At 39.1% G+C, this 25,832-nt stretch overlaps 4 protein-coding genes across 4 annotated transcripts in view; 2 read left to right on the plus strand and 2 right to left on the minus strand.

Annotated features, from left to right (window-relative positions):
- Positions 1-2,967, plus strand: part of itsn2a (intersectin 2a) — a 57,953-nt gene extending 54,986 nt beyond the window's left edge. The window contains exons 36-40 of the mRNA XM_084736868.1: positions 101-222; positions 312-394; positions 1,462-1,545; positions 1,654-1,827; positions 2,741-2,967. Of these exons, the coding sequence (XP_084592994.1) occupies positions 101-222; positions 312-394; positions 1,462-1,545; positions 1,654-1,827; positions 2,741-2,892 (615 nt within the window). The 3' untranslated portion in view covers positions 2,893-2,967. The remainder of the gene's footprint in view (positions 1-100; positions 223-311; positions 395-1,461; positions 1,546-1,653; positions 1,828-2,740) is intronic.
- A 341-nt stretch (positions 2,968-3,308) lies between these two features.
- Positions 3,309-9,774, minus strand: fam228a (family with sequence similarity 228 member A). The gene is made up of 9 exons (XM_084736870.1): positions 9,638-9,774; positions 9,157-9,239; positions 6,702-6,884; positions 6,549-6,626; positions 6,099-6,293; positions 5,633-5,710; positions 5,425-5,512; positions 3,938-4,091; positions 3,309-3,778 (listed from the first exon to the last, which is right to left on the minus strand). The coding sequence occupies exons 2-9, from the start codon at positions 9,235-9,237 to the stop codon at positions 3,643-3,645; spliced, it is 993 nt and encodes a 330-aa protein (XP_084592996.1). The 5' UTR covers positions 9,238-9,239; positions 9,638-9,774; the 3' UTR covers positions 3,309-3,642.
- Positions 9,775-11,049: 1,275 nt separating this feature from the next.
- Positions 11,050-13,152, plus strand: LOC146314340 (uncharacterized). The gene is made up of 2 exons (XM_084737644.1): positions 11,050-11,267; positions 12,131-13,152. The coding sequence occupies exons 1-2, from the start codon at positions 11,204-11,206 to the stop codon at positions 12,646-12,648; spliced, it is 582 nt and encodes a 193-aa protein (XP_084593770.1). The 5' UTR covers positions 11,050-11,203; the 3' UTR covers positions 12,649-13,152.
- Positions 13,153-13,867: 715 nt separating this feature from the next.
- On the minus strand, positions 13,868-24,845 carry LOC146314341 (dihydroxyacetone phosphate acyltransferase-like). Its single transcript, XM_084737834.1, has 16 exons — positions 24,522-24,845; positions 22,842-23,042; positions 22,567-22,743; positions 21,766-21,895; positions 21,517-21,644; positions 21,314-21,389; positions 20,660-20,811; positions 19,617-19,747; positions 19,186-19,427; positions 17,640-17,897; positions 17,471-17,550; positions 17,156-17,296; positions 16,266-16,365; positions 15,045-15,138; positions 14,851-14,912; positions 13,868-14,659 (listed from the first exon to the last, which is right to left on the minus strand). The coding sequence occupies exons 1-16, from the start codon at positions 24,687-24,689 to the stop codon at positions 14,607-14,609; spliced, it is 2,193 nt and encodes a 730-aa protein (XP_084593960.1). The 5' UTR covers positions 24,690-24,845; the 3' UTR covers positions 13,868-14,606.
- Positions 24,846-25,832: the final 987 nt, after the last annotated feature.

Raw genomic sequence — 25,832 nt, forward strand, 5'->3', positions numbered from 1 at the left:
TGATTATTTATGAAGCAGTGCATAGGTGAAATCTATAAACAGTATTTTTCATTGTTTCCATCTCTGTAGACCTTTTATCTTTGTTCATTTTCCTCTCCAGCCACTGTTTCTAAATGAGGTTTTGGTGAAAATGCCTCCTGACCCGTCCAGTGACGAGCCACTCTTCCACGTCTCGCACATTGATCGCGTCTACACACTGAAAACGGAGACCTTGAATGAGCGGTACGCCACGCATATGTGCATCTTCACACGCTTCATCGATGACCAATTCATTCCATGTAAAATGATTTATATGCTTATTGTGTCGGCAGGACAACGTGGGTCCAGAAAATCAAAGCAGCGTCCGAACATTTCATAGAGACGGAGAAGAAAAAGAGAGAGAAGGCTTACCAAGGTAAACACACTGAGCCTGTGTGTGTGTGCTTGTACTGTTCTTAGAGCATGTGTACGACTAGTTTACAATGTTCTCACATAGTAATCGATCTCTACAAGTTACAGTGAGCAAACTGTTTGACCAAAGAGAAACTGTTAGTGAGATACATGAACAAACTGTAGACATGCACACACATTTAATCACACTCTGCAGCATTATTAGTGTGGTCTCCAACGCTTTCTGTCATATTTTTTCTCCTCATGTTGCTGTTATTACCCGATTGACTATGATGTGAGAAAAGCCCTGAAACCTCCATATCAAATTATTAGATTTTTTTTTTTCATTAATCTAGCAAGCGTTGGCTGAAATATAAATTATTTACAAATTAAAAGACTCACCCCTGCTCTCACTACCCTGCAGCAAAAATATTAATAACTAGAGGGGCATTTGGAGAGTGAAGACCCCCGACCAAGGCCAACGCTCCACTCTTCTCTGATATGCAAATCTCCTTGCACCACCTACACGGTCAATATTATTGCTCGTTCTCGTGAAGTTAAAGCATTTTTCTTTAATATCTCTGGTGGAGTTTATTGCAGTGGATTCACATTTGGGTGTGAGTATTATTAGTTTCATGTATATATTCACATATGAAGTCACTGCATGATTTGTCACTATTATACTACCATCTACTGGATTTTAAGATGTATGGAATTTATTTCACCAAGGCCAAATGCCAAAAAATAATTAGTGTACCTGCGTTATGAGTCTCCAAAAATTTAATGAGTTCTTCCTTGGCCCATACTACACTCTTCCACCAACACTCTCTTTCAGACAAAAAATAGCACTGAAAACTTAACCTGCTTGGGGGAAGTAATTGTACCATTATTATTAGAATTCATAATGTTCATTCAGTTCTTTACCTTACTGGAAAATCTGTAAGGCTGTATCTGCAGGACAAAGTTGAATACACACCAAGCATGCACAGATTGTGGTCTGAATATAAGCACCTGTGTGTGCATATCGTCCACACATTATTCAGAAGATCAGCCGATAAAATCTGTAATCTAAAGTGATTGTGTTTGTTTTAGCTCGTTCTCTGAAGAGCAGCGGTATCGGCCGACTGCTGGTTACCGTCACTGAAGCCCAGGAGCTCAAAGCCTGTAAACCCAACGGTAAGGCCTGTCAGATTCTGTCACCCTGTGTCTATCCGCCTCAATTTAAGCTTTATTGTTAAATTTGTTTAAAAATATACTAATGTATGATCCGTAATCTCTCTCCAGGTAAGAGTAATCCGTACTGTGAGCTGACGATGGGGGCTCAGTGCTATACCTCCCGACCGGTCAGCGACACTCTGAACCCAAAGTGGAACTTCAACTGCCAGTTCTTCATCAAAGATCTCTACCAGGACGTCCTGTGTATCACTGTGTTTGAGAAGGACCAGTTCTCACCAGATGGTCAGTAGATAAAAGACACACACACACACACACACAACACAGAGTGGATTATTAGTCTTTTGGTTCAATCTGTCCTGCCTGTACAGAATGAAAGGAATCACTGGTCCCATGCCAGATTCTGACTTGTTTTAAACAGATTTTGTTCTGTGTATGCTGCTCTCTCTTTTCTCTGTGTTCAGTCTTTGTGTCATGATTCATGACTTTGATTGTGTTGGCAGCCTGGAGACGAGCACTGCCTGTCAGGTTAGGGGCTGTAGTGCAGAAGATAAAGATGTATCAGCTGACATATAGTAGCAGATAGTTAACATTAGAGGCAATTTAGAAACAATGTCACCATTATATATTTTGTCCACCAGAAAGTACTGACATGTTCATTTTTAAACTATAAAATAGTCATCTACAGTGTGTAATATATGCATGTAGAAAGATATCTGTCAATTATACTGTTATGCAGTTCTCTAGAAGTACAGCCTGAAAAATCCAGCATGTATGGAAAGTATTTGGGCAAAACATGACAAAAAATGCATTTTGAGGATAAAATATCAAGAATAATTTCAAAATGCCAAGAATAAAGTTGAACTTTTAGTATTGGTCCCAGGTATTAAAAAAAATTCAAAGGAGCAATTATCTTTTTTGATAGTAAAGTCAACATGTTAATAAAGTCTAAATGTTGACATTTCAAGAATAAAGTCATTAATACTTGAAGTTCAACTTATCGATATTTTGACTGTATAAAAAAATGTTTAAAAATTCCCCTCTCATTTTTTCTTTGTGCCTGGTCCTAAAACTCTTCCATAATTATGAACCAGGCTTTACTAAGATTGAAACTCCCTTGAAGTAGCATGTTTCTTTGTGTTATAAAAAAATAATAATTTTAGCACTTACATTAAATTACGTGTTTGTGCCTCTTCAGATTTCTTGGGTCGGACTGAAGTTCCTGTGGCAACAATAAAGAAAGAGATGGAGAGCAAAGGTGCTGCAAACCGTCGCCTACTACTGCACGAGGTCCCCACTGGAGAAGTTTGGGTCAAACTGGACCTGCAGCTTTATGAGCCAACCAAATGACACAGCCAAACACAGCCTCGGGCACACACCACTTCATTTTATAGTGATGGAGAGAAGATATTTTGCATAGTTATGCATAGTTAACAGCCCCCCACACACACACCTAAAAGTGCCTTGTTGTAGCAGCACAAGAAGTGTTGCCATGAAAAACAGAAAAATGAAGGGGACGATAATCTTGCCAAAAATATAGGATAAGTAATAAAATGTCCTCAGAAGTAGTTGTGGATTGTGGAAGAAGGATGAAACCAGCTAAAATGTGAATAAATTTGCCAATTATTTTCTGTTCACCACATGAAAATTCAGTCATACAAACATTCCTTAAAATGTAACCAGTAGCATTTGTTAAACGATTGAGTTTTTCAAATTCGTTCACAATAATATCTCTCTTTTAATGAAGGAATACAGCCTGTCCAATGTGTCTTCAATTGTTTATTTACATACATTGACCTGATCAGTTGCACACTGCCATACTTTAACTTTTTATGATGTTCATTTCAAATGTTGCACACTACTGTACAATGTAATGTCATGGTAGCCCTGTGGTGTAACTGTGGGGCTTCATGTTAAATATGCTATTAAAATCTGAAAAATGGCATGAATAAAATGTGCATAAATATTTTTCTTTGTGGGTACTTTGTCAACATATTCTTTTACACAATAACCTTTTTTAAGTATAGTAAAACAGGAAGTGGGAAAACTGTGAGGTAGTTGGAAGCGAACAGAGGTGGAGATTTGTGGTAAACGTGGATTTTATTTGGATGTAAAGGACTGATGTAAACCTGCTGGTTGTTGCCAACCTCCACATCTGGAGAGCCAGCAGCTGGTCTGATGGCACCTTCCATCTGGCGTGGCAGTTGCAGTGATGTGGTATGGTATGGTGTCGAGCCTGCATGAGACACATTTGCTTGACATTACTTCTCCCATTACACTTAGTTTAATTTGTTGTGTTGCAGCCGTATCATACAGTCACTGCAGAGCCTGCAGCATTACAGAAAATATGGTTTAAAAATAAATCTTAAAGTCTCATAATACTTAATATTTGTACCTGCTGGACTTCCTTCCTTCAGTCTCATACTTTGATGTAGTTTTTGCGGATGCAGAGACTGGATAATTTGATGAAGCCTGTAGGAGTGTGTTTGCCTGAGAAGCCACAGACTCACTAAGAAGACAATTACTCTGAGGTAGTTTGTATTTACATCCTAGGACAGAGAGGAAATTGGTTTATAATTTGAACAGTGATTTAAAAAAAAAAAAAAACATCACAGATCTGTGGAAAACATTGATTTGGGTTGAGTGAAGCTGAAGTTACAAGTGGCAGTAATGGCATAATTATGCACACCAAATTGCTATTTAGCATTTAATAGATTAATTTGGTGGAAAGTACCTGTAACACCTTCTATGACCCCATCTATAATGCATTATAAACATACTTATGTGTTAAAATTCTGCTTATATCACTGCATAATTCTAGTTACAAGCACCCATAAATATTAATAATGCTTTATAACAATCATAACACAAAGCATTTTATAATGATTTGTAAATATCATCGCATATAATTCTAATAGTTGTATTACATTATAACTATAATCATTGACATTATACGGCATTATAACAGTAATTACATTGCATTATACTGTGATTATAAGTTACTGGGTAAAACCAAATTTTAAAGATGGTTAAAAGATGTTACTGAGGGATCTGTAAAAGTAACTATATAGTCACATCTTAGCTAATGTTAGCAAAACACTAGCTAACCAGCTAGCTAATCTACAGCAATAGTTAGCTAGCATTTTTCTACCATTAGCTAACATGTGACTGTATAGTTGCTTTTACAGATCCCACAGCATTATCTTCAAAATTTCATTTTACTTTCAACATAGATGAGCCTAGCACATAGCATATCCAAGTACAAGAAACAGTAAAGGAAAAATCTGATCGAGGTTCCAAAAGGGCCCAGACTTAGGAAAGGTCAGTTGTTAAATTAAAAAAGGCTATACATTTAGAAATTACATATAATCAATTGACAGTACTTTTGTAAATGTAACCCTGCTAGTGATCTTTTCTTTTGGGGTCATGGGTTAGTTGTAGGGTTAGAGTACTGCAAAAAAATGTCAGTGAGTGGCCAGTGATTATTAAGTACTGTGATACTTGAACTCATAAATCACTATAAAATGCTTTATAATGTGTTACGACTACTATTATATTATGAATATGTATGTACGCATAATGCATCACAGACATGTACAACATAGAAAGTGTTACTTACTTAAAGTTTGCTAACATTAGCCACCATAAACTACTGGCCATACCAGAACAAATATGGCTGGAGCAGCAAAAACCCTGAGTACACTGAATTGAGCGAGGGTGCGTTTTATTTTGCAGATGAATACAACTTAATTTGTAACAGGAGGAAAAGTGACATTGTGTCTTTTAATTCCTCGAAATTTAAGAGAAAATGCCCTCAGCTCAAACTCAAAGCAAAGCATTCATACAGGTCTTACGGTATTAAAAAAGAAAATACCCAGATACCTGTTTCAAAAGAACGGGCTGTTCTCTTCTCCTTCAGTCTTTCATGTAACTGAAGGTACAATAGGTCCTTGCAGTCAGCTGTACTGAGCTGAGGATAGAGTAATGAATATATTGTTAACAGCAGACACATTCGGAATAATTCAATATACCCAGAGCTGTTGTTCGTAATGTATTCAGTGAAATATTTCAGTCACTAAAAAAAAGTCACCTTGTAGTGTGGCGTTTTGATATTAAGAAGAAACGGATTGTATTCTCTTAGATCACAGGTCTCTAGAAACACAAATCCCTGAAGATTAAAGACATTACAGCAGTTAGTGTAAGTTAAATAATTAATTACCCATCTCTTGTTTTAGTTTGTCTGTAAACTTAAAAGCAGCACAGTAAACAACAAGATAAAAGTTGTTTGTAGCAGTGACATGGGAGTTATTCAGGGGTCTTCGATCAATATCAGACAATATATGTCCATTTAACATATTGTGCTACATTTGTTACATTTGTAAAAAGCAACTAAATTATGATGTGACTGAACTCTTCCAGACATACAAAGTACAAAATAAAGGTATATCTTAAACACGATCAAGATTGGTATTTTAACTTTATCATATTGGACATTGGTTTAAACATTGAACGATGCATTGATCCAGACTGATGTATTGTTGTACACCTAGTCTCACCTTGTTGTTGCAGTGATGGAGGTAGTGACTGTATAAATTCTGGCGCCTCTTTGCCTCCACAGGGCTACAGCTGGACAGATGTTCCTCCACCCTCCGCTGGAGGGGAAACCACACGTGCTCAGTCCAGCGCTTGTGCTGCAGTTCTCTCCTCCTCAGCTCCGCCACATCTCGTTGGCTCAGAAACTTCTCCAACCCCTAAATTAAGACCAACATGGATGCAAATCTGTCTCCTCACTTTTTAAAATTTAAAGCCACTTAATTCAATTCTTTAACTCATTTTCACTTTATTAAATATAGTACTAGGGATTCAGTGGCTTTTAAATTTCGAAATCTGGTGAGACAGGTTTGCTTCCAAAGTAAATCAACACAGGAGTTGCCAGTCAGGCACAAGGTTCACTCTGTTGCTTTGCAAATAAAAATCTTTAACTGTCACAATGCCCAGCATCTTACCTTCACAAAACCATTCTCTGTATCCAATAAAGGCTGGATTATTTCTTTCACCTGTTGATTTTCAGCCTCCATGTTTGCCTAAATAGAAGCACATGCGGTAAGAAAATTCACCTCATGTTTTTCTGTAGATGTTAGTTTGGTTGAGTGCAATACCTGCAGCCGTCTGAGGGAGGTGTGAGAGCGCCGGTCCTGTTTGGTGCCCGGCTGTGACCCAGAGGGTGAGGCCTCAGCCCTTCTCCCCGCTCTTACACATTTACCAGTGCTTGGCATCCTCACGCTTGGCTGAGACAGGCTCTTTCTGCTCTCTGTGGCGTCCTTCACATCTGCCATGAATTCCTGAAACACCAGCAGTAAGGTCAATTCCATGGTCATGTCTTATTATCTTCTGCAAATATGTCATAAATAAACACAATATGCTGTAGATACAGTTTGCTCTTTCTAGAACACTCTGCAAATGACAGCAAATAGAAATACATGAAAATATATTCGATACTGACTTATAAAGGCTTTAAAATTAAATATCATGTCGGCTTATATGACGGACCAATAAGATGATGCTTTAATTATGCGAGTATGTCTGCAGTGTGGACATTTTTAAGTGTCTGAAATGGATAGCAAAATTTTATTGCTCAGCATTGGTCATGCAAGGAGCAGCCAAATCTCATTCCTTCAACACCGCAAATGTGATTGCCCTACTCTGAAGCTGTCTTCCCCATCATTTTGGTTTGATTTAGTTTAGTTTAGTTCCATCAAACTGTTCTCACCACTACAGGAGTTACCATAATCACCATCAACCATAATAAGTTGTATCTGGTGTGCTCTGTCCTCAACAGGAAGCCACTGGAGCTGAAAGAAGTCCTGCACACATGACTCCTATCATCTAGATCTAGTACTCTAACCCGTTTGTTTTGCACTACTTGATGTTTCTGTTTCAAGCCTTGTTGAGGCCCCAGTACCCTGAGCTAACGGCATAGTTCAAGTGACACCGAACAGTTTGACAGACTCCCTACCTGGCAGATGAGCCCTCCTGGCTAGATATCTCGTTTTGGCATTACTTAATAGATCCCCCTCCCATGTTAATACCAAGAATCTGACAGTGGGAGTAGGGCATAATAATATATTCATTCTACTACAGTGATGTTCTCTCTAATAAGGTGGAAAAATACATACATATGTGGGTATTGGCATCAGAAATTAGCCAAAATGGGTTGGAAAATATTTGCATGTGGGATAAAGGCAAAAATCCAATATTGTGTCTCTGTAACAGCAAATATAATCAGATTTGAACTTGCAGAGCTCCATCTAGACAGTAAACGTCTGGAAATCCCAGCTGGAGTTCACAGACAGACCAGACACAATCATGTAGGTGAGCAGAAGACAACAGAGCTCAGCACAACAGGCAGTGACAGATCACGTCACTGCCTTGAAACCTGAACTGTGTCTCGTTGTTACACAAAAGCATATGGTGGAACATGTGTGCCCATGTCAGTGCATTATGGGGATTTTTTTTTTCACAGGACTTAGCAACTTTAACATCAGTACAAAGATGGTGGCTTCTCTGTTTGCTGTGCTTTTTGATGTGTTTGTCTTTGCTGGTTTCTTCATTGTCATCTGATCCTGCAGCAGGCCTTTTTTCTATTGTCCTGAATTAAGAGAGGATTACGGTGGCTACCGTATCTGTCTGTCAATAACCTGAAACCTTTCCATTCATCTTTCCAGGACTCTGAGATTACAGCATTGTACATTCAGACATGTCTCTGTACAGAGTCGATGGGGGAGAAAGTATTGCACCCCCTGCCTGGGCTGGCCAGGGTACACATACTGTAGCTGTGTAGGCAGCCTCCCTGACACTAAAAGACAAGTGATAAATTATTAGTTGGCAAGAGTTCACAGTTTCACTCTTGCTGTGTAGAGAGGGAAAAGAACAGAGCTATGTCCACATTTAAACTTTTACAGTGAAGGCAGTAAAGTCAAGGTAATCTCCTTAATAACAACTGAAGAGCTGCTGAGGAGTCACTTAAACACCTTTTGCTCTTTAAGTGCCAAAAGTTAATGATTATAGCTGAGTGGCATCCAGCTTTAAAAAGGGTGGTGTATTGACAAAGTATGTTACTTAAAATACCTAATATAATTCATTTAAAAGCTTTTTCTTAATGTAACTTATTACACAGCTTTGTTGAATACTCAATTCTGATTGGTCAAGTACAGCATTCTAAAGTCTGTTATTCGCAAATAGCAGACCGTTGCTATGAAGAAACAGATGGTTGCTATGGATGCAGTTCTGATCATAGACCCTGAAGGAGTAATAAAATATTTTTTAAATAAAAAAATCATTTAAAAATTAATACTTTGTGTAAAATTAATGTTTTTTAAAGTAATTAGCAACATGGTGGTGCAGGTCTCAAATTACCCTGAAGAGATTTATTTCACAATAATAACCCTCACACTGAACATAACTCCATTTATTGTTTAAACAAAAACATTAAATTTACACAAAATATTAATGTAAAAACGATTACTCACAATCTCTAGTGTATTTTTGGAATAATGTTCAGCTACTTGTGTTTCCGACTGAAGAAGTACGTTTTGTTTTTGTGTTTTATTTTACCTCAGATTTCAACAGGCTGACAGGAAAAGGTGTGTGGAAGGTGATCACACCACTGGGTGTGTTTTTCTTCTTGGGGCTCATCCCTAAATCATGAGAAAAAAAAATAGTTTTGAGACATCAGTGATCACTTTCTACAAGGCTTGTGGCCTAACTAACAGCAACCATTTTGACATGGAATAGTTGAGTGAACACAGGTGTTACCAATTAAACTAATTAAGTCTCCATTACATTCAGGTCAAACCAGTGAGTCAGGGTTATCATTGTTAACACTTGTATTTATGTTACTGCTACTACATATCAATTTAGCTGTCGTGAAAAAGGTCTAAAAACCTGATTATTCTAATATATAACTAGCATATTGTACCACTCAATAATTACTTTACGTTAGAGCAGCATTGCACAAGTGAAATCTTATCTGTGTATTGTTTCTAATTTACAGTTTATCAGCTATGTCAACAAAGGTAATGTTGCGGTTTCTTACCTTTGATGACTTGTGGACGTTTTGGTCGAAATTCACTGGAAGAACGGCGGAAACGCGGCAAAAATAAACCAAAACTTCCTTAGTTTTGGGGGTCAGAAGTTCGTCACGTGAGAAACAAGTTGTAACATTTTAAAAGTCTCCCCTCACACTACCGTCAGTTTACAACAGAACAGTAACTTGGAGAGAGTGAATGGGGGGAGAGGCCTCCTCCTCCTCTTCCTCCTCCTCTTCCTCCTCCTCCTCCTCCTGCAGCAGGTGTCCTGCTGTCTGAAGGCTTTCCGTTGCCATGACACCGGCGCACCAGCGAGCAAAGACGTTCTGAGGACGCACGCAACGTTCACTCAAGTCTGTTACATGACACCGAAACTACACCAAATTTATCGGCACAGGTGTGACAACTGATGACATATTTAGACAAACACAGAAATAATTTCATTTTTGATAATATATAATTATAATACCAAAAGCATAAATTAAATGAATGATAAAATACAGCTGCTTATTTGATATGGGAGTAGAGCCCATTGCGCTGAAGAATAGTTTGAGATATAGGACATTATATATTTTATTTTATATATATATATTTATGATCTGTTTCCTGTTTTTGTTTTGTTTTTTCATTTTTAAAAAGGCAAAATCGTCTTGAAATTTCGACTTTAGCAGTCCCCCCATATAACCCAAATTAATTTCCTTTTATTTCACATCTGTTCCGTCATTAAAATGGTCAGAATTGCAATAGACATATCTATTTTAGGCAACGTGACGGCTCCCACCTTGGCTGACACTCACGTGTGTCTAAGACAAACTTGGTCGCAGATGGAGTTTATCTATCCTCGGTAGTCGGCTATTTGGACAGCCTGCACGGAGAATGCTAATAACAACCTTTTTACTACTTTTTTTTATACTTATTTGTTCTATATTTGTAAGTCTTAATACATCATATTTTATTTATTTATTATTGTATATTATATTTTATCTTATAAAGGCACATTTTATATTTATTCTCTATTTATCTTTATAATTATTATTATTATTATTATTATTATTATTATTATTATTATTATTATTACATCCTGTCCTTATTATCTAATTAACTGTTATTTATTGATGATGCATCCAAGCCAAAGTTTTTCCACACGATTTTGTATAACCGGTTTGACAATAAACATCTTGGATCTTATGTATTGAAACATGTGTCATGTGAGCAAACATTATTAAAACGTCTTAAATAATCGCATAACTCTGTGACTGCAACTATTTGGTCTCTACAGAGCCAAACGGGTGTCAGTTTCTCAGCGTCCCCTGCCAATGAGACACTATGCGGTGCAGTAGGTTAAAGAGTTGCAGTGTCTTGGTCCTAATGCGCCTGTTGACACCTCAGATGCACTTTCAAGGTGTTCCGCAGAGGCCGCAACACTCCGGCGACACCTGCGGAGAACGAGACTACTTACTGTTTAGGTATTAACTGCGTAAAGGCAGCGGGGCAGGGCTTGGCCAGATCATAACTTGTGAATTTCACTGCTTTCTTTCTTTTCGGTGGCGAGTCCAGGACAGCGGTGAGACTACATGGATTGGTGGACTTCGTTGGCAGCAAGTATTGCCCTGCTCTGGATTTTCTGCTTCATAGACGGTAAGTTAAATGTTTAGTGGGGATTTGGAAGCTTTTCAGGAATTTTATGTCACCTTATTGAGTTAAAGAACTCCAACTATTTATCTATAATGTATTACTTATCGTTCCTTGCAGTTTGGCTAAGAATTAATAATAAATTGAGCAAAAAAAACTAAAAACATGAATGAACATGAACATCTTCCATCAGGAAATCATGACATTATTTTCCTTTAACGCACAATTGAGTTTGATTGGCAGTCCATGCCACCCACTGAAGCCTTTAGTTCTTATATTCTGTAGTGCAAATCTTTAAGTAAGAAGGTCTGATTTAATATATGACTGTAACAATTAAAGCAATGTTACTGTGACGAAGACAACTAAAAACATTTTAAATGATTTTGTTCTCTGGTATTTCTGAGACCTGTCTGTTTAGAAGCACAGTCCTGACAAAAGTTAAACTGAAATAGAAATATAATAGAATTTTAGCCTCAACAATTTGTGATTTATATACATATTTGCTCTTTTTTATATTAGAGATATAAACTGTACTGGCTACTGTGTAAACTCCAACTTTAGCTGTCCTTCCCTTATGCCAAAATCTGTGAAAATCCGTTGATTGATTACAAGTTGAACTGCTTGTAGAGATAGTAAAGAAGGATTTGTGATATTGGTCATTTTGTCAGAGGATGGGTCCCGTGCTGAGGGCCACGCGTAATGACGCTCCAGGCCCCCCGCTGTGCGAGCTCAGGTGACAGGCTACCCGCCGCCCACATGGCTGTAGAACAAACTTTAATCCAGTGGCAGACGCTGTTTGTAATGGTTGCTGACATTAGCCACAGTGTTAAATTAGACTCCAGCTGACCCCGTTACCCTCTTATCTCCAGGCAATGCCGTGCTTGAGCTGCGGCTGCTCTTCCATGCTCTGACCAAAGCTGCTTGCCACCTGTACCTGGCCCTGCTCCCGCTGCGCCGAGCCGCCACCCACTTCGCCGACTGCGCGAGATACCTGATCAACCATGCCCAGCAGACCCCCTCTCCCTACGGCTACCACCACCACAACCAGCCCCTGGCCAGGAAAGGCACGCTGCACTTCCTGGAGGGCATGTGTGTGGTATGCGAGACGGTGCCCAACCTGATGGGCGCGGCGCTCAGCGTGGGCGCCGCCTTCTGCCACATGATGCAGGGAGCTTTCTACGTCCTAGCAGCGACGCTGCGCACCATCCAGATCAACCTGTTCTCCCAAATGAACGGCGAAAAGGATAGATGGGACAAAGAGCGGCACAGAGCCAAAGAGAGCGAGAAAAAGCTAAATTCTAAAGTGTTGGAATACATCTCGGTGTTTTGTCAAGACCCCGTGAGCGCTTTACGCATCAAAGTTGACGTACCACCTGTGTATAGATAATATGTAAAACAATAAGTGGCACATAAGGGGCCTTCTTCCAACTGCTGAGGGGTTACAGAGATGACAGGAGGTTGAACTTTGACCTCTGATTGTCACTCAGGGAATAGTAACAGAGATGATATTTAAGTGTGAAAAATCTATGGTGCATTTTGTTACATTTGTTTTACATTTATTGTAAAGAAGTTAAAATAAATGTCACAAACAAACAAAAGATCACGTTTGATGGGTTATGGTATTTTACATTGTTACAGTATTCAGATTTTTATTTGTGTATTAATGTACATACAATCAAGTGTCATAATTCAGTGTTTAGTATCTAATTGCACTTATACCAGTAATCAAGTTTATTTTAAAGTGCTCTATCATTCATTCACTCAATTAAACATGCCAGCTAAATATACATCTACGGGACAAAAACATTTAGTGTAACTGATTCAAATACACTTAGACTGGGTTGCACCAACAAAGATGAATTAAATCTAAAATTAGTTCTAATCGGAGTTAAAAAAAAAAAAATAAAATAAAAAAAATGTTAACAAACTGTTACACTGTTTACTAGCTAGATAAAAACTGAAAAAAAGTTTTTAAAAAGTTCAGAAGTGTTCGCTAGCTAGCTAGAAAGTTAACCAAGAAGTTACATTGCTTACTTGCTAGCTTAAAACAAAAATAAATCGTTACATAGCTTGCTAGGTAGCTAAAAAGCTATAAGGATTTCAAAACCTCTGCAAAAAAAAAAAAAAAAAAAGAAAAGAAAAAAGTTTTATAGATTTTAGACTGTTTCCTGCATGCTGATGACCTTTAAAGAAATAAAATAGCAAAATAATGAGTGCATTTTTTGGCAAACAGGTGCCTGCAGGTGACATATAACTGACACTTTTTAGCTAGAAAACACATCAGGACCCCAGCCTTTAGCCTGACCTGGTTCAATTTCAAAATGGATTACAATACGACAGAAAATTGATATTTTACAAATGTTTACAAATTTAGTTTCTAATTGTATGGTAGTTAGGCTGCTCTGAAAACTTTCTGTAAGAACCAGAAATTCTTCCTTTCGTGATGTCTGTAATCTCATTTGCTTGAGTATTTTAAGTACTGGATACAGCAGACGCAACCAGCTCTTTGCCACATCACATGCATGGCAGGAACATTTGGCAGATTTTTGGAGTTGTAGGGCCTGCACATGCTGTACAGTGCCAGAAACGCGTTGTGATAATGAAAAGGGGCAGAGGTGAGAAAATCTGAGAAGACAATGAAAAACAAAGTCTCCTGGGAGGGCTGGCAAGTACGGTTGAGTCTGCTGGGTCCTTCATGTTCTTCTAGGAACTTTTACTAAATCCATCTCAAAAAGACAATCATTTTTATTTTCAGTTTAAAGTTTTGATGAAACTGAATTAAATTTAATCTAGGTTTAGAGGAAAAGCTAAATTGAGTACTTAAGATAGTTTAAAAGTTTGGTGCAATTTAAAGTTTAACCATGACCATTATTATTTAGCCATTATTTGAGTTTAAAAATGAATCCTTGTTGGTGCAACCCTTATGGTTCAGTATCTTAATCTACAGGAGTCACTTTTGCATCAGTCATACGTACGTCTTTCATCATCAGCTAGTTCTGATTACTGCCATCAAACAAAATCAGCAATACTGTCACCTTTGGGTCCCCACAGTAGGTCTTTGTGGTTTTAACTTAGCCCTATCAGATCTGTAAGGGATGAGAGCAAGAACGCTGAAAGGAGGAGGTAGCAAAAAGTGGAACTCTGCCAGGTTAAGTTTGGCCACTGGCATCCAGGATAGAAAGTATTTTGTCTGAGTGCAGAATTAAAGGTGCAGCAATTTGCCTGATAGCTGCAGAAAGGCACAAGACGGGAGAGGAAGTGAAGCGGGGAAAGAAGGGAGGGGGGTCATGAAGGGGTAAACAGGACTGTGAGCTGATACTGAAGATGGATCTGTTCCAATGGAGACTAAAGTCTTGCGTCAGGTGTCGTCTGGAGCATCTGGGGAGGGATTTCCCCAGCTACAGTGAGAGGAAACAGAAACAATCCCTCAGGATTTGTTTGCAAGGGCAAAAACAAAATCTCAAACACACGGTGAGGACATTTAAATCAACGTCAGAGTATTTTAAAGGCAGCAAGATAACTCAGATCAAAGTTTCAATCTGCTGAACAATAACAGATATAAAACTGCTTTATCTCCGACACAACTTACAGAGGATGTCTCCGATTCTTCTGACAGCTGCTTTGTTTACTCTGTACTCGTTCTGCTCAGCCCTGTGAGGAGGAAACAGATAGAGAAACTTGACAAGTGTAACGCTGGCATCCGAAATACAGACAGATTATCAAGCACCACAGAAAATGAGCTTAAAACCAAACAGATTTGTAGGGACTAATCTCGTTACTCACGCCCTCAACTTTGTCACAGTCTCCAGCCTCCACAGAGCTGACAAAACGTTTTTCTGCGTGTCAGATGAGAGGGTTTCATAGGTGTGAAGTTCACCTGTAACACATTTTATTTGTTATAATAATTTCTGTCAGATTGGGGAGGTTTTCTGCCCATTGTGCAGTTTACCTGGTTTGATTTGGGCTGGTTTACCATGGACTGTGCTGGTTTTCAAATACATCAAAACTTACAGTAAATTAAACAAATTGTATTCATTCGTTATGCAACACATTCAAACACTCAGAACATCTCTGGTATAACATCATTTCTTTTCATTCTGCTGAGAGGAGATATGAGTGTGTGTGTGTGTGTGTGTGTGTGTGTGTGTGTGTGTGTGTGTGTGTGTGTGTGTGTGTGCACTTTAAATAAGCATGTCAAATTAGATAAAACTATTTCTTTTTAATTTGAGCTTTTCCGTTGTTTTTTCTCTTGTTGCTTTATTTTTCAGGCAAATGGCAGAAACTGACAATACACTCTTAGAAATAAAGGTGCTATCTGGATCCCTAAAGGGTTCTATGGCTTGTCCTCATAGGAGAACCATTTCTGGCTCCTGGTAGAACCCATTATAAAGGTTCCACTTGGAACCATTTCAGAGAGTTCTACCAAGGACACAAAATAAAGGGTTATACTTAGAACAATGTGTGAAAGATTCACCCCAGAACCCTTTGTGAGATGTTCTACTGAGAACATTTGTATGGTGTAACAGTTCCATTTAGAACCCTCTCTGGGGTTCTGGGTGATTCTACTGAGAACCTTTTATACTCCAAGGCTTTTATCTAGAACCCACCAAGAAGGTTCTACAGAGAACCTTTTTATATTTCAAGGCTTTTAACTAGAACCACTAAGGGGGTCCTGCCAAGAACCTTTTTATAGTCCATGGGTTTAATCTAGAACTCACCAACGGTGATCTACTGAGAACCTTTTTATATTCCATTATCTAGAACAAATTCAGGGGATTCTACTGAGAACCTTTTTATATTCCAAGGATGTTACTTAGAGCCCACCAAGAGGTTCTATCAAGAGCCTTTTTATATTCAAAGGGTTTTACTTCTACAGAGAACCCCTTTATATTATGGTATAAAGAACCCTTGATGAACCCTTGAAGAGTTCTTGGATGGATTTGCTGATAAGAGTTTAACAAAGTTGGAGGTGATTCTAGCCGTCAGAGGTCTTTTCTGTTTTACCTGAGAGGATGAGGTTTGTGGCCAAGTTTCGCACAGCAGGTAGGAACTGTTTCTCAGAGATCACATGAACTCCGTCTTCACAGAGGTACCTGAACACAACCTGGACATAAAAACACACCGAAGAGAAGAACATAAACCTCCTGTTTTTAATATTTAAAATTAAACACTGTCATTGTAGTTAGAGCTTAATGTAATGAATTTGCCACATTTAAATGTATCTGAAATACTCAAATATAAATATACTCAGGCTCAGTTTGGTTGTTAACTCCTTTCACTGATGAACTGTCTTTTCTAATGGTGTTGTGTCTAATGGGGATTTGATTTAAAGCTACTACAAGGAGTTTTTAACTGTCTATGAAAAAGTCTAAATTTATTGCTGATGTCTCTATATGACGTATATAAGCAAATAATACCATCAGTGAGAAAATTATCTGTTTCTATATAGCTGTATTTAATATCGGCCACCAGGTCGCATTCTCCGAGCAAAGAGTCTGTGTTCACATTTTCACAGGCAAAGTGACCAGTACATATGCCAGTTAACATGAAGCAAAAGGATTTTTATTTCAATGTTTATATTTTTCAAGCTGTATTTTGTATTTTGGCAGCAAAAAGTACAACTTTTGTCCACAAGGGCCTCTAAAAATCAACAAAATATGAAAGCTCCTTCCTAGTAGCTTTAATTACTTAATAAGTGTCACTGAAATGTTTTGGATTCAAAGGAAGCTACAAATCAAAAACTTAAAATTAAAATCTAATAAACGTATTTGTGGAAAAAAAAAAGAAAGAGAAAATGTGGACTGTAGTTCTGACTGAGCCTGCTGAAATAAAACTGAATCTCGTCTGAGCACATGTTGTGTTATCACAATCAGTGGAGGCAAAAGTCAAAGGACCTGATAAGAGTCTATGAAGGGTTGTAGAAGTGCCTGCAGGAAGGACAGCACTTCCAGCCCTCCGTCTAACACTGTCACCTCCTGCTGACTGATGTAGACTGCTCCACATTTCTTCAGGAGGAAGCTCGCCTCCTCAAAGTCCTGAGTGATGGAAAGACTGATATCAACAGACAGATAAACACAACAACAAACTGATGCTGATGACTTCAATATGTCAGAAGCAGAGCTGTGATCATGTTTATTACCAATACTTCTTACACAGGTTCAGCAGGACAATAATCCTTTGTCCTGAGACACCTGGAGGACGGTCGTTACCTGAGACGACTTTCCAGGAATGAAGATGAATTCGTTGGCGAGGACATCCTGTAGGAAGCAGAAGAAGGCGAAGAGCTCCTCTGTGAATGGAACGGTGGATCACAATGAAACAAGAGAACAACAGATTCTTCCTTTAAGAGCTGAGAAATATGTTGCGTCTAACCCTCACCCCTCCGTGTGCTTCGTGTGACGTGCATGGCTGTTGCGAGCATGGCAGGACGCACGAAAACGTGCACGGACTGATTCCTGTAGGAAGCCAGCATCAGCACCGCCGCCGCCGTCCTGATCACACCCTCCTCTGGGCTGATTGGATGCTTCCTTGCAGGCTCTTCCTCCTGGACCAGGTAGATGCGTCCTGCTTTACGCTGCACTGCGGAGCGATGAATGGCGGCGTTGGATGACATCACATCCAAGTCAGGGACTTGTTCTGCAGGAAACAGTTTGCACATTATCATTGTTCATAGTTTTTAATGTATTTGTACTTGTGTGTTTACTGACACACACAAGACCGGAGATGTGAGACAGTTCAGGGGGTCTTCTTAGGATAAGTTACTTAAAGTGCATTAATCCACTGAACATCTCCTAAGTGAATCTGAACGCTTGTGCCAACTCACATTCATCTAATCTGTCTGATCTACCTCAGACCGGGTCGAAGGAGCCCTTAGTGTCCCAACGTGAGACGCTGACAGACTCAGACGGAGGGGAAAACACTCTGACAGAACGTAACTAAGTACTGTACTTAAGTACAAACAAAATCAAAATTCTGAGTTTTACATCATAAACATACAAATAGTGTAGAAAATACAATGCTTTGCTATTAATTAACCTACCCAACAGTATATACAAGCATAGCTGAAACGATTAGTCATTTAATAAATTAGCTGAAAGACAGAAAAGTAATCGCCAACTATTTGGATAATTTTAATAACTTAGTACATAAGTAGAGCTGAATAGTACTATTAAGTTTGACAAATGTACGATAACACTTTGAGTGAACTTCTGAACCTAAGTTGACATGACAAATTAGTCCTTGCTTGAGTGCAGCTGGTTGCTTTACTTTTCTCAACTTTTCTTCTTTCTTTTTTTAAACAGTGTAATCTCAATCATTTTACATTTGAGGTATGTACTCTTGGTTGGACAAAACAACCACAGTCAGCAGATGAATCCATAATTAATATAATCATTAGTTGCAGTTCTATATAGTTATAAAAGTTAAAAAGGAGCTCCACCTCAACCAGTTACAACAGTAAAATCCTGTTTTAACATTAATGTATGAATCATAGTAATCTATTATATAATAGTGTAGCAATCAGCGAGGACAGTTTTTGAATTGATTACTTTAACCTTTAATTTTCCTGCTCATACTTTCATACTTTTACTTGAGTAATATTTTATATGCAGGACTTTTACATTTTACAATGTAGTATTAGTACTTTCACTTCAGTCTACATACTTCTTCCACCACTCTCAAGTATAATCTCTGCATTTATTTTGTCTGGTTCACTTACTGTATAATGCAACATATAAATGCCACCTGCTGGTCATTCAATGGAACTGAAAACAAGCCTCATCAAACGGCCCATTGAAATGAGAGCACTTAAATCTCAATCATGTGCTTGAGCTTGATGCAGCTGCACTCATACTGAATTGATTTTTTTTAGAAAAGATACAATATTTACAGCAAATATTTAAAATCCATCCATCTTCTCACTCACCAGGCCAGTTGAGGCGAGCCCCAAAATCCAGCGCCAGTTTCCTGAGCCAGAGTGTTTTCTCTGTGAGCTGATGCCACGGCAGACCCTCCTTTGATAAGACCGTGGTCGGAGCCTGGAGCAACAGGCAGGCCATCAGAGACCAGGGGCTGATCACAGAGCCCTCCTCTTGGACTCGGACCATCAGATGAGCCAGCCAGCTCACGCAGGCCTGGGCCTCTGCACTGGGTTTCTGAGGGAGATCTCTGTGAACAGATATAATCAGAGAGAAGAGGAATGGAGGGACACAGACCAAGAAAGGACAACAGATGACTACAGGTCTGAAGCTATTATTCAGTACACTGAGGTCTTGCCCTTTCGCAGTACATTTGGAAATATGGACAGTTTACACTAACTTTTTAATATCCTGTGCAGATATTCTAAATGTTTGCTACCTTGGTATGAGGTTGTATTGGCAGCGGTTTATCTTTCCCTGACACAGATGTCGGACTGACATGGGACGCCCAAAGTTCACATGCATGCTGCCGTAATCTTCCTGGAGCACTTTGCTCGCCTTCAGCAGACCCTGCAGAGAAAGAGCAAAGCTGGGAGTGAAGCACAGGCCAGAAATAATCAGCTTTATTCACTCAAGAACCTGCACTAATGAGGTGGTGAGATTAAAGACAAAAATGCATTGTTTGCAATTACAACACACTGATGAAATGCATTTCTTTACGATTCTTTACATCTTTAAAGTGATAGTTTGGATTATTTGATGTGAGCTTAAAAAAAGGTCTACTAGAATATTTTCACCACTTTACTTTGCCCACAGAGAGCCTTTTCTGATGGGAAAATACAAGCTAAATATTTCTCTCTCCAAACTAACCAAACTCCACAGGCAAATCAGTAATTTGACCTCGCAGAACACAGGAGGTGCTGATCTACCACTTCATAAATCTTTTTATTTTTTCGTGTTATAGTGTGACTTTGGTGTACCCTAACTACCATTTTAAAACATCAACATCACACAATAACACAGACAAATGAACCGATAGAGGCAGCAGTAGACCAGCGATTCCTGAGCTCTATGAGGTAAAATTACTGGTTTCATGTATGGAGTTTGGTTGGTTTGGAGAGAGCAATATTTGACTTATATAACAGGGATTTCCATCAGAAAGGTTGTCTGATGGCAAAGTAAAGTGGTGAAAATATTCCAAATATAGTGTACACTTGAACTGATATTGATTTTTTAGGTGGATCTTTTTGTAAGTGGCTAAAATACAAGCTGTCAACAGCAGTACGTCACTTAACTTCCGTGCTGGTACTCCTCTGTGCTTCTGTTGACTTCTATTGTGGGTAACACACTGAGTATCTGTAAGTACCTCATATAAAGCCACAGCAAATACTTCAAACTATCCCTTTAACACATAACATTACATGTTGGTAAGGATTCAGAGAAAGGCAGGAGTGATGGGGGAATAATGGGACCAGGACATACCATGGTGCTTTCTTTTGGCTTGGGGACACCCAGTAACTCGTGGGCTAGCAGTGATTCCTCCAGCACTCGGTCGTAGCTGATACTGATGGGAACCAATGTGATGTCATACACCTCACCTTTAAAGTAGGGCTCCAGCACCATGTGCATCATACCTGCAGACACATACAGATACTGTAGAGTATGTAGAATATTCTACTCCCACACACAACAGATTCACTTACAAGGACAATATTTCTTTAATCAAATTGAAATAATTCAGATTCGTGATTCCAACTCAACTGTTTACATGGACCCTAAATAAAGTGAGCCAATAAGGCTCTTACTCAGAATATAACTTTTGGCATGCACAAGGAGGAGGAATGAAGGAGGAAGACGAAGAAGATGGAGAAGATGAAGATAAAGAAAATAAAGGAAAAGATGAAAATGAAGACGAAGAAGAAGATGCAGACATGGAAGACGATGACGAAGACAAAGGAGAAGAAAAAGAAGATGAAGACGGACTGGTACAGGGGAACAAAGGCGGAGAAAAGACCACCATTCTCAACTGTAAGGTCTCTCTTGAGCTTCAAGCAGCAAATGCCCCAGTGCCCCAAAATAATAAATACTGCCTCACCTGGGACACAGACATCATCAGTCTACCAGCCTGACACTTACCTAACTTGGGTATCAGAGACTTCAGGGTGCGACTCCGCAGGCCTTCAACATAAAACTCCACGGGAGCAACTCCTCTCTACAGAAAACACATGAAATTGTTGGAAACCCTCTTTAAATACCAAATAGCTTGACAAATATGGATTGAGGGAACCAAGCTGAAGTTATTTCCCAACGGCCTGATGTAGCAGATTATTAGGTCTTACCCTGACAATGGTTTTGACATACTCTGACAGCACCGCCCAGTACAGTTTGTCAGAGCCAATGGCACGTCGGATAAAGAAAGCTCCAGAGCGCCGCAGTATCTCACCGACCATCTTCATCCCTGCAAGAGCTTCACAGTGGAGACGAGAGGAAATAAATAGAGGGAGAAAGAGAAGTGAGCAAAGAAAGAAGTCACTATAGATGTTGTAATATGACTATATTATGTTGTTTTAACTCAAATAGATACTTGCGAATTCCTGCAGCAATAACAGGTACTGGGATGTCGTAGGTGAACAGGATGTAGGAGATCGCCAAGAAGTCGATATAACTCCTGTGATTGGGCATCAGGATCACAGGAGTCTCCTGAATGACTTGTTGGAGCTGCAAGGTGGCAGAAAAATGTGAGAAAACAGAGTAGTCTGAGTAGCAACGCTTGCTAGGAAAAAACATCTGAATGATCTTTAATGTCAGTCTTCATAATCCTTAGAGCAGATTTCTCAAAAAAGACAACATACCATTATTCCAATCATTTAGACACATTTAAATGCCCTGAAACATTTCTTTGTTACGATTAGCTTCTCACTGTTTTATTGTCAGAAAGACATGGTTAAATTTGGCAGAAGATCATTTTCTTTTTCAGAGTTAGATGAGAAGATAGATAGAAGTTACCTTATCTTAGCACAAAGACTTGAAACAGGTGGCTGTACTGTACTAAAAAATACAGCTAGGAAGGAAAATACATCTTTAAAACTTTAAAACAATTAACTGAAAAAATGCCCATCACAATTTTCCAGAGCCCAACATGACGCCTTCAAATTGCTTGTTTTGTCCAACTGACAGTCCAGAACCCAAAGACTCTTCGTTTACTGTCATAAATAACAGAAAAGCAGGAAATCTTCACATTTAAGAAGCTGGAACCAGCAAATGTTTCACGTTTTGTCTTTAAAAAATGATTGACACCATTAACTGATTATCAAAATAGCTGGCTGTATCGTTGTAATGTGCTGCTGTTCAGATCAGAAGACAGTATTGATTAGCATTTTGGTCCTGACCGTGTTGAGTCCCTCCATGTTGACAAAGACACCGGTGAAGAGTCTCTTGAACACCTTGCTGAGCATGTAGGCCATCAGCCTGATAAACCCCAGCTGCAGGTTTTGAGACATTTCCTCCAAAATCCCACAAGCCTCCTCTCTCACTTCCTCCATCGATAACCCCGTCTCCACGGCGATCTGAGGAGGAAAGCAGGAGAAAGGACTGACTCCATAGATAGACGCAACAATATGAAACTTTTATGTTACATCTGTTTTTTTAAATCCCACTGTCCCACCTCTTTGGCCATGTAGCGCAGATACTGGGACTCCAGCACGGCTTTGTTGAGTTCAGCCGCGGAGCAGGGTTGCATATTTTGTAGCTGTTGGGGGTTGAAGGTCCTGAGGGCAAATCCAAGATCACTGCTGCGCCTCCTCTCCTCCAATAAATCCACAAACTCCCCCTCATCTTCCAGGCCTGCTCTGCCTGAATCCCTGTACTGGAGGAAGAAGTTGTGCTCATATCTAAGACATCAAAGTTTGATATGTGACACCTTTAAAAGACTGGAACTGAATAGAAACACAGCTGATCTACAACAGGGTGTTACTCTGATATGTGACAGGGAAGAAAGAGAAAGTGAAAATAAAATACACTGTGGGACGTTCGTATTTCTTCAAACCTGTAGCACATAACAACATTTTTTAAAGTCACTGTCAGCTCAATACTGGCAGGACGTTGTGGCTCTTCTTTGGCTTTCCTTTTCATTTCCTTCCCTGTGCTTTCAGCTGTATTGCAAAAACAAAGATTTCTTATTAACTGTAGTTAACTGAACTTACATTTAATTTGTTGTTTAATAGTATGGTACAATTATTTTTGGAATTATGCGTGACTGATATTTATAAATTAACCTTCAGAATTGCCCTTTAACACATGTCCTGTACAAAGAAGCAGGGGTTTGTGACAAAGTGTGACAAAATAATAAAATAACCATGTAATATCACATTATATACGGTCACACTGTGGTGCAGTATTGAGACATTTTTATTGCAATATTTGATTTAAAAAAATGTTGGATTAGGGATGTCCCGATATAACTTTTTCACTTTCGATACGATACCGACATTGCAGCCTTGAGTATTGGCCAATACGATATTGATCCAATACGATATCATCATCACCATACATACTTTTATTACTTATTTTGTAGTGTGGAATGTTAGAAAAGGCTTGATCAAGTGATGTTACTCAAACAGAGAACAATAGTCAGCAAACAGAGTCACCTATGGATAGAAGTGCTGGAGCGGAAAACGGACTGCTTATCGGAGCGCTTATATCGGAGATTTTAGATGCAGTCCGATAAAATCCGATACTCGTTTTTTGTCTGATATTGGACCGATATCTGATATCAATATCGGATCGGGACACCCCTAAATTTAATTAATTTTTTTTGGGGGGGAAAACACAAATTATTGCCACAAACAGAGAATTGTTAAATCTTCAAACATGTCTATAGGGGATCATGTTCAAAGACCCAGGTGTTTGTGAATGTCTTCATTCAATTATGAACAGAAACAACACACTCTGACTCACACTATCTCTGACTCATGATAACAACACAGTCAATAGACTCCATACTGTGTTGCACTATGACCTGCAGCCTATTTATTAGGTGGGATACCATTAATATGTTTCTAACTAGGCCAAAGTTTCTGCAGCTAATCCCCCCCACTCTGTGTGGACTGTTTACAGCTTAATAAATAAACTCAAACACTCAAGAGCGACGGCAGCAAACACATCAAATACATGTTCATCCAGTCTCCATGTCATTATCTGCACATATTTAATGAATGACAGTCACTGTTAACTTTTAAAGCGTATAAAGCTCAGACTGTGTGCGAGAACAAAGCGACAGAGCGGACTGAAGGATGCAACAAGTGTTCTGGATGAAAACGGACTCGTTTAAAAACATGATCCTTACCGTATCCGTCATTCTCCACAGGAACAGACACGGGACCTGTTGCTGCAGGCGTTTGTCCTCATCGACTTTCGGTTTGAGAGCTGCCTTCTTCGCACCCTGCGGGCTGTGCAGCAGCACTGCGGGGCTGAGGCCAATGGTGTCGCTGGGTTTTGGAAACTCCTCCTGCATATTGTATGTTGTGCAGCCCTTTGCTCGGTAATAACCCCCACAACAGGGCAGGATGGTGGATGGAGCTGACTGGAACAGCTGAGTTTTCCAGTTTGCAGAAAGACAGAGGCCAAACTCAACAAACAAATGTCTGTCACACTCACAAGATGTATTTTTTGGGGGGGGTTCTTGAGGGGATTAATTATAGAGAAAAGAAGAAAGAGGGTTTTGCAACACAAAATTGAATTTATTTTCTGGACTTTAATCTTTGATTTTTTTTTATGAAATATTGGATAATAATAAATCCCAATTAAAAAAAAGATTAGGAACGATGAAGCTTTATGAAGCTTTCTTTTTAAAGGGATTTAAAGCTTCCGGCCTTCATTCTCAGCATGAACAGTGACACCTGGTGGCATATTTATACCTGCATGCCAAAGACATGTATGAAAGTAATTTTGTTGCCTAAACCTCACCAAACCGAAACTGAAAATAATAATCGAAAATTAAAAATAATAATAGCAGGTACCACAGACTTCAGAAGTCTTAGTCTCTTGGAGCAGGACTGAAACCCCTGACTCTCCCACAGAAAAGCCTTTTGCTTAACATTCATCCACTTTGACCTCCTACTGATGGTGAAATTGTCTTTATAGCTAAAATGTGTCTATTCATACATGGATGCAAATAGGCACTCTAAAAAATAAACTGTTAATGTGTTGTCCAGCTACAGAAGCGTACATATAATTTTGTTTGTTGGTTTATTAATGAACTTTTTTCATTGTTGGTGGTAGCCTTTTGGGCTCATTCAGTTTTCCTTCATGGTTGATATTTAAGATTTCATATAATGTAAGTGGCACTTCCATGGTCATGATTAGGAAATGCTTGAGCAAAGGACATAAGGTTTTGTTCACAGGTTTTTATTTAAAAGTGAGACTTTCTCCACTGCGCCAAGCTTCAGGTAGCACTGTTTCTGCCTCGGTCTTTGAAAAAAACCCTCTGGCATGGCACAGTGGATGTTGGTGTTGTTACAACATCACCCATGATGTGTCACAATCACAGTGTTGCAGGAACATGTTGTGTTTGTAGGGTTGTGGAGTGCTTTTGTACTTTGGGAAATGTTTGTTTTTTTGCATTGCTTCTAGTTAAATTCTTCTCACAACCATTGCA

Source organism: Lutjanus erythropterus, chromosome 15, assembly GCF_056507025.1.
Source record: "Lutjanus erythropterus isolate fLutEry1 chromosome 15, fLutEry1.hap2, whole genome shotgun sequence".
Lineage (NCBI taxonomy): Eukaryota > Metazoa > Chordata > Actinopteri > Lutjaniformes > Lutjanidae > Lutjanus > Lutjanus erythropterus.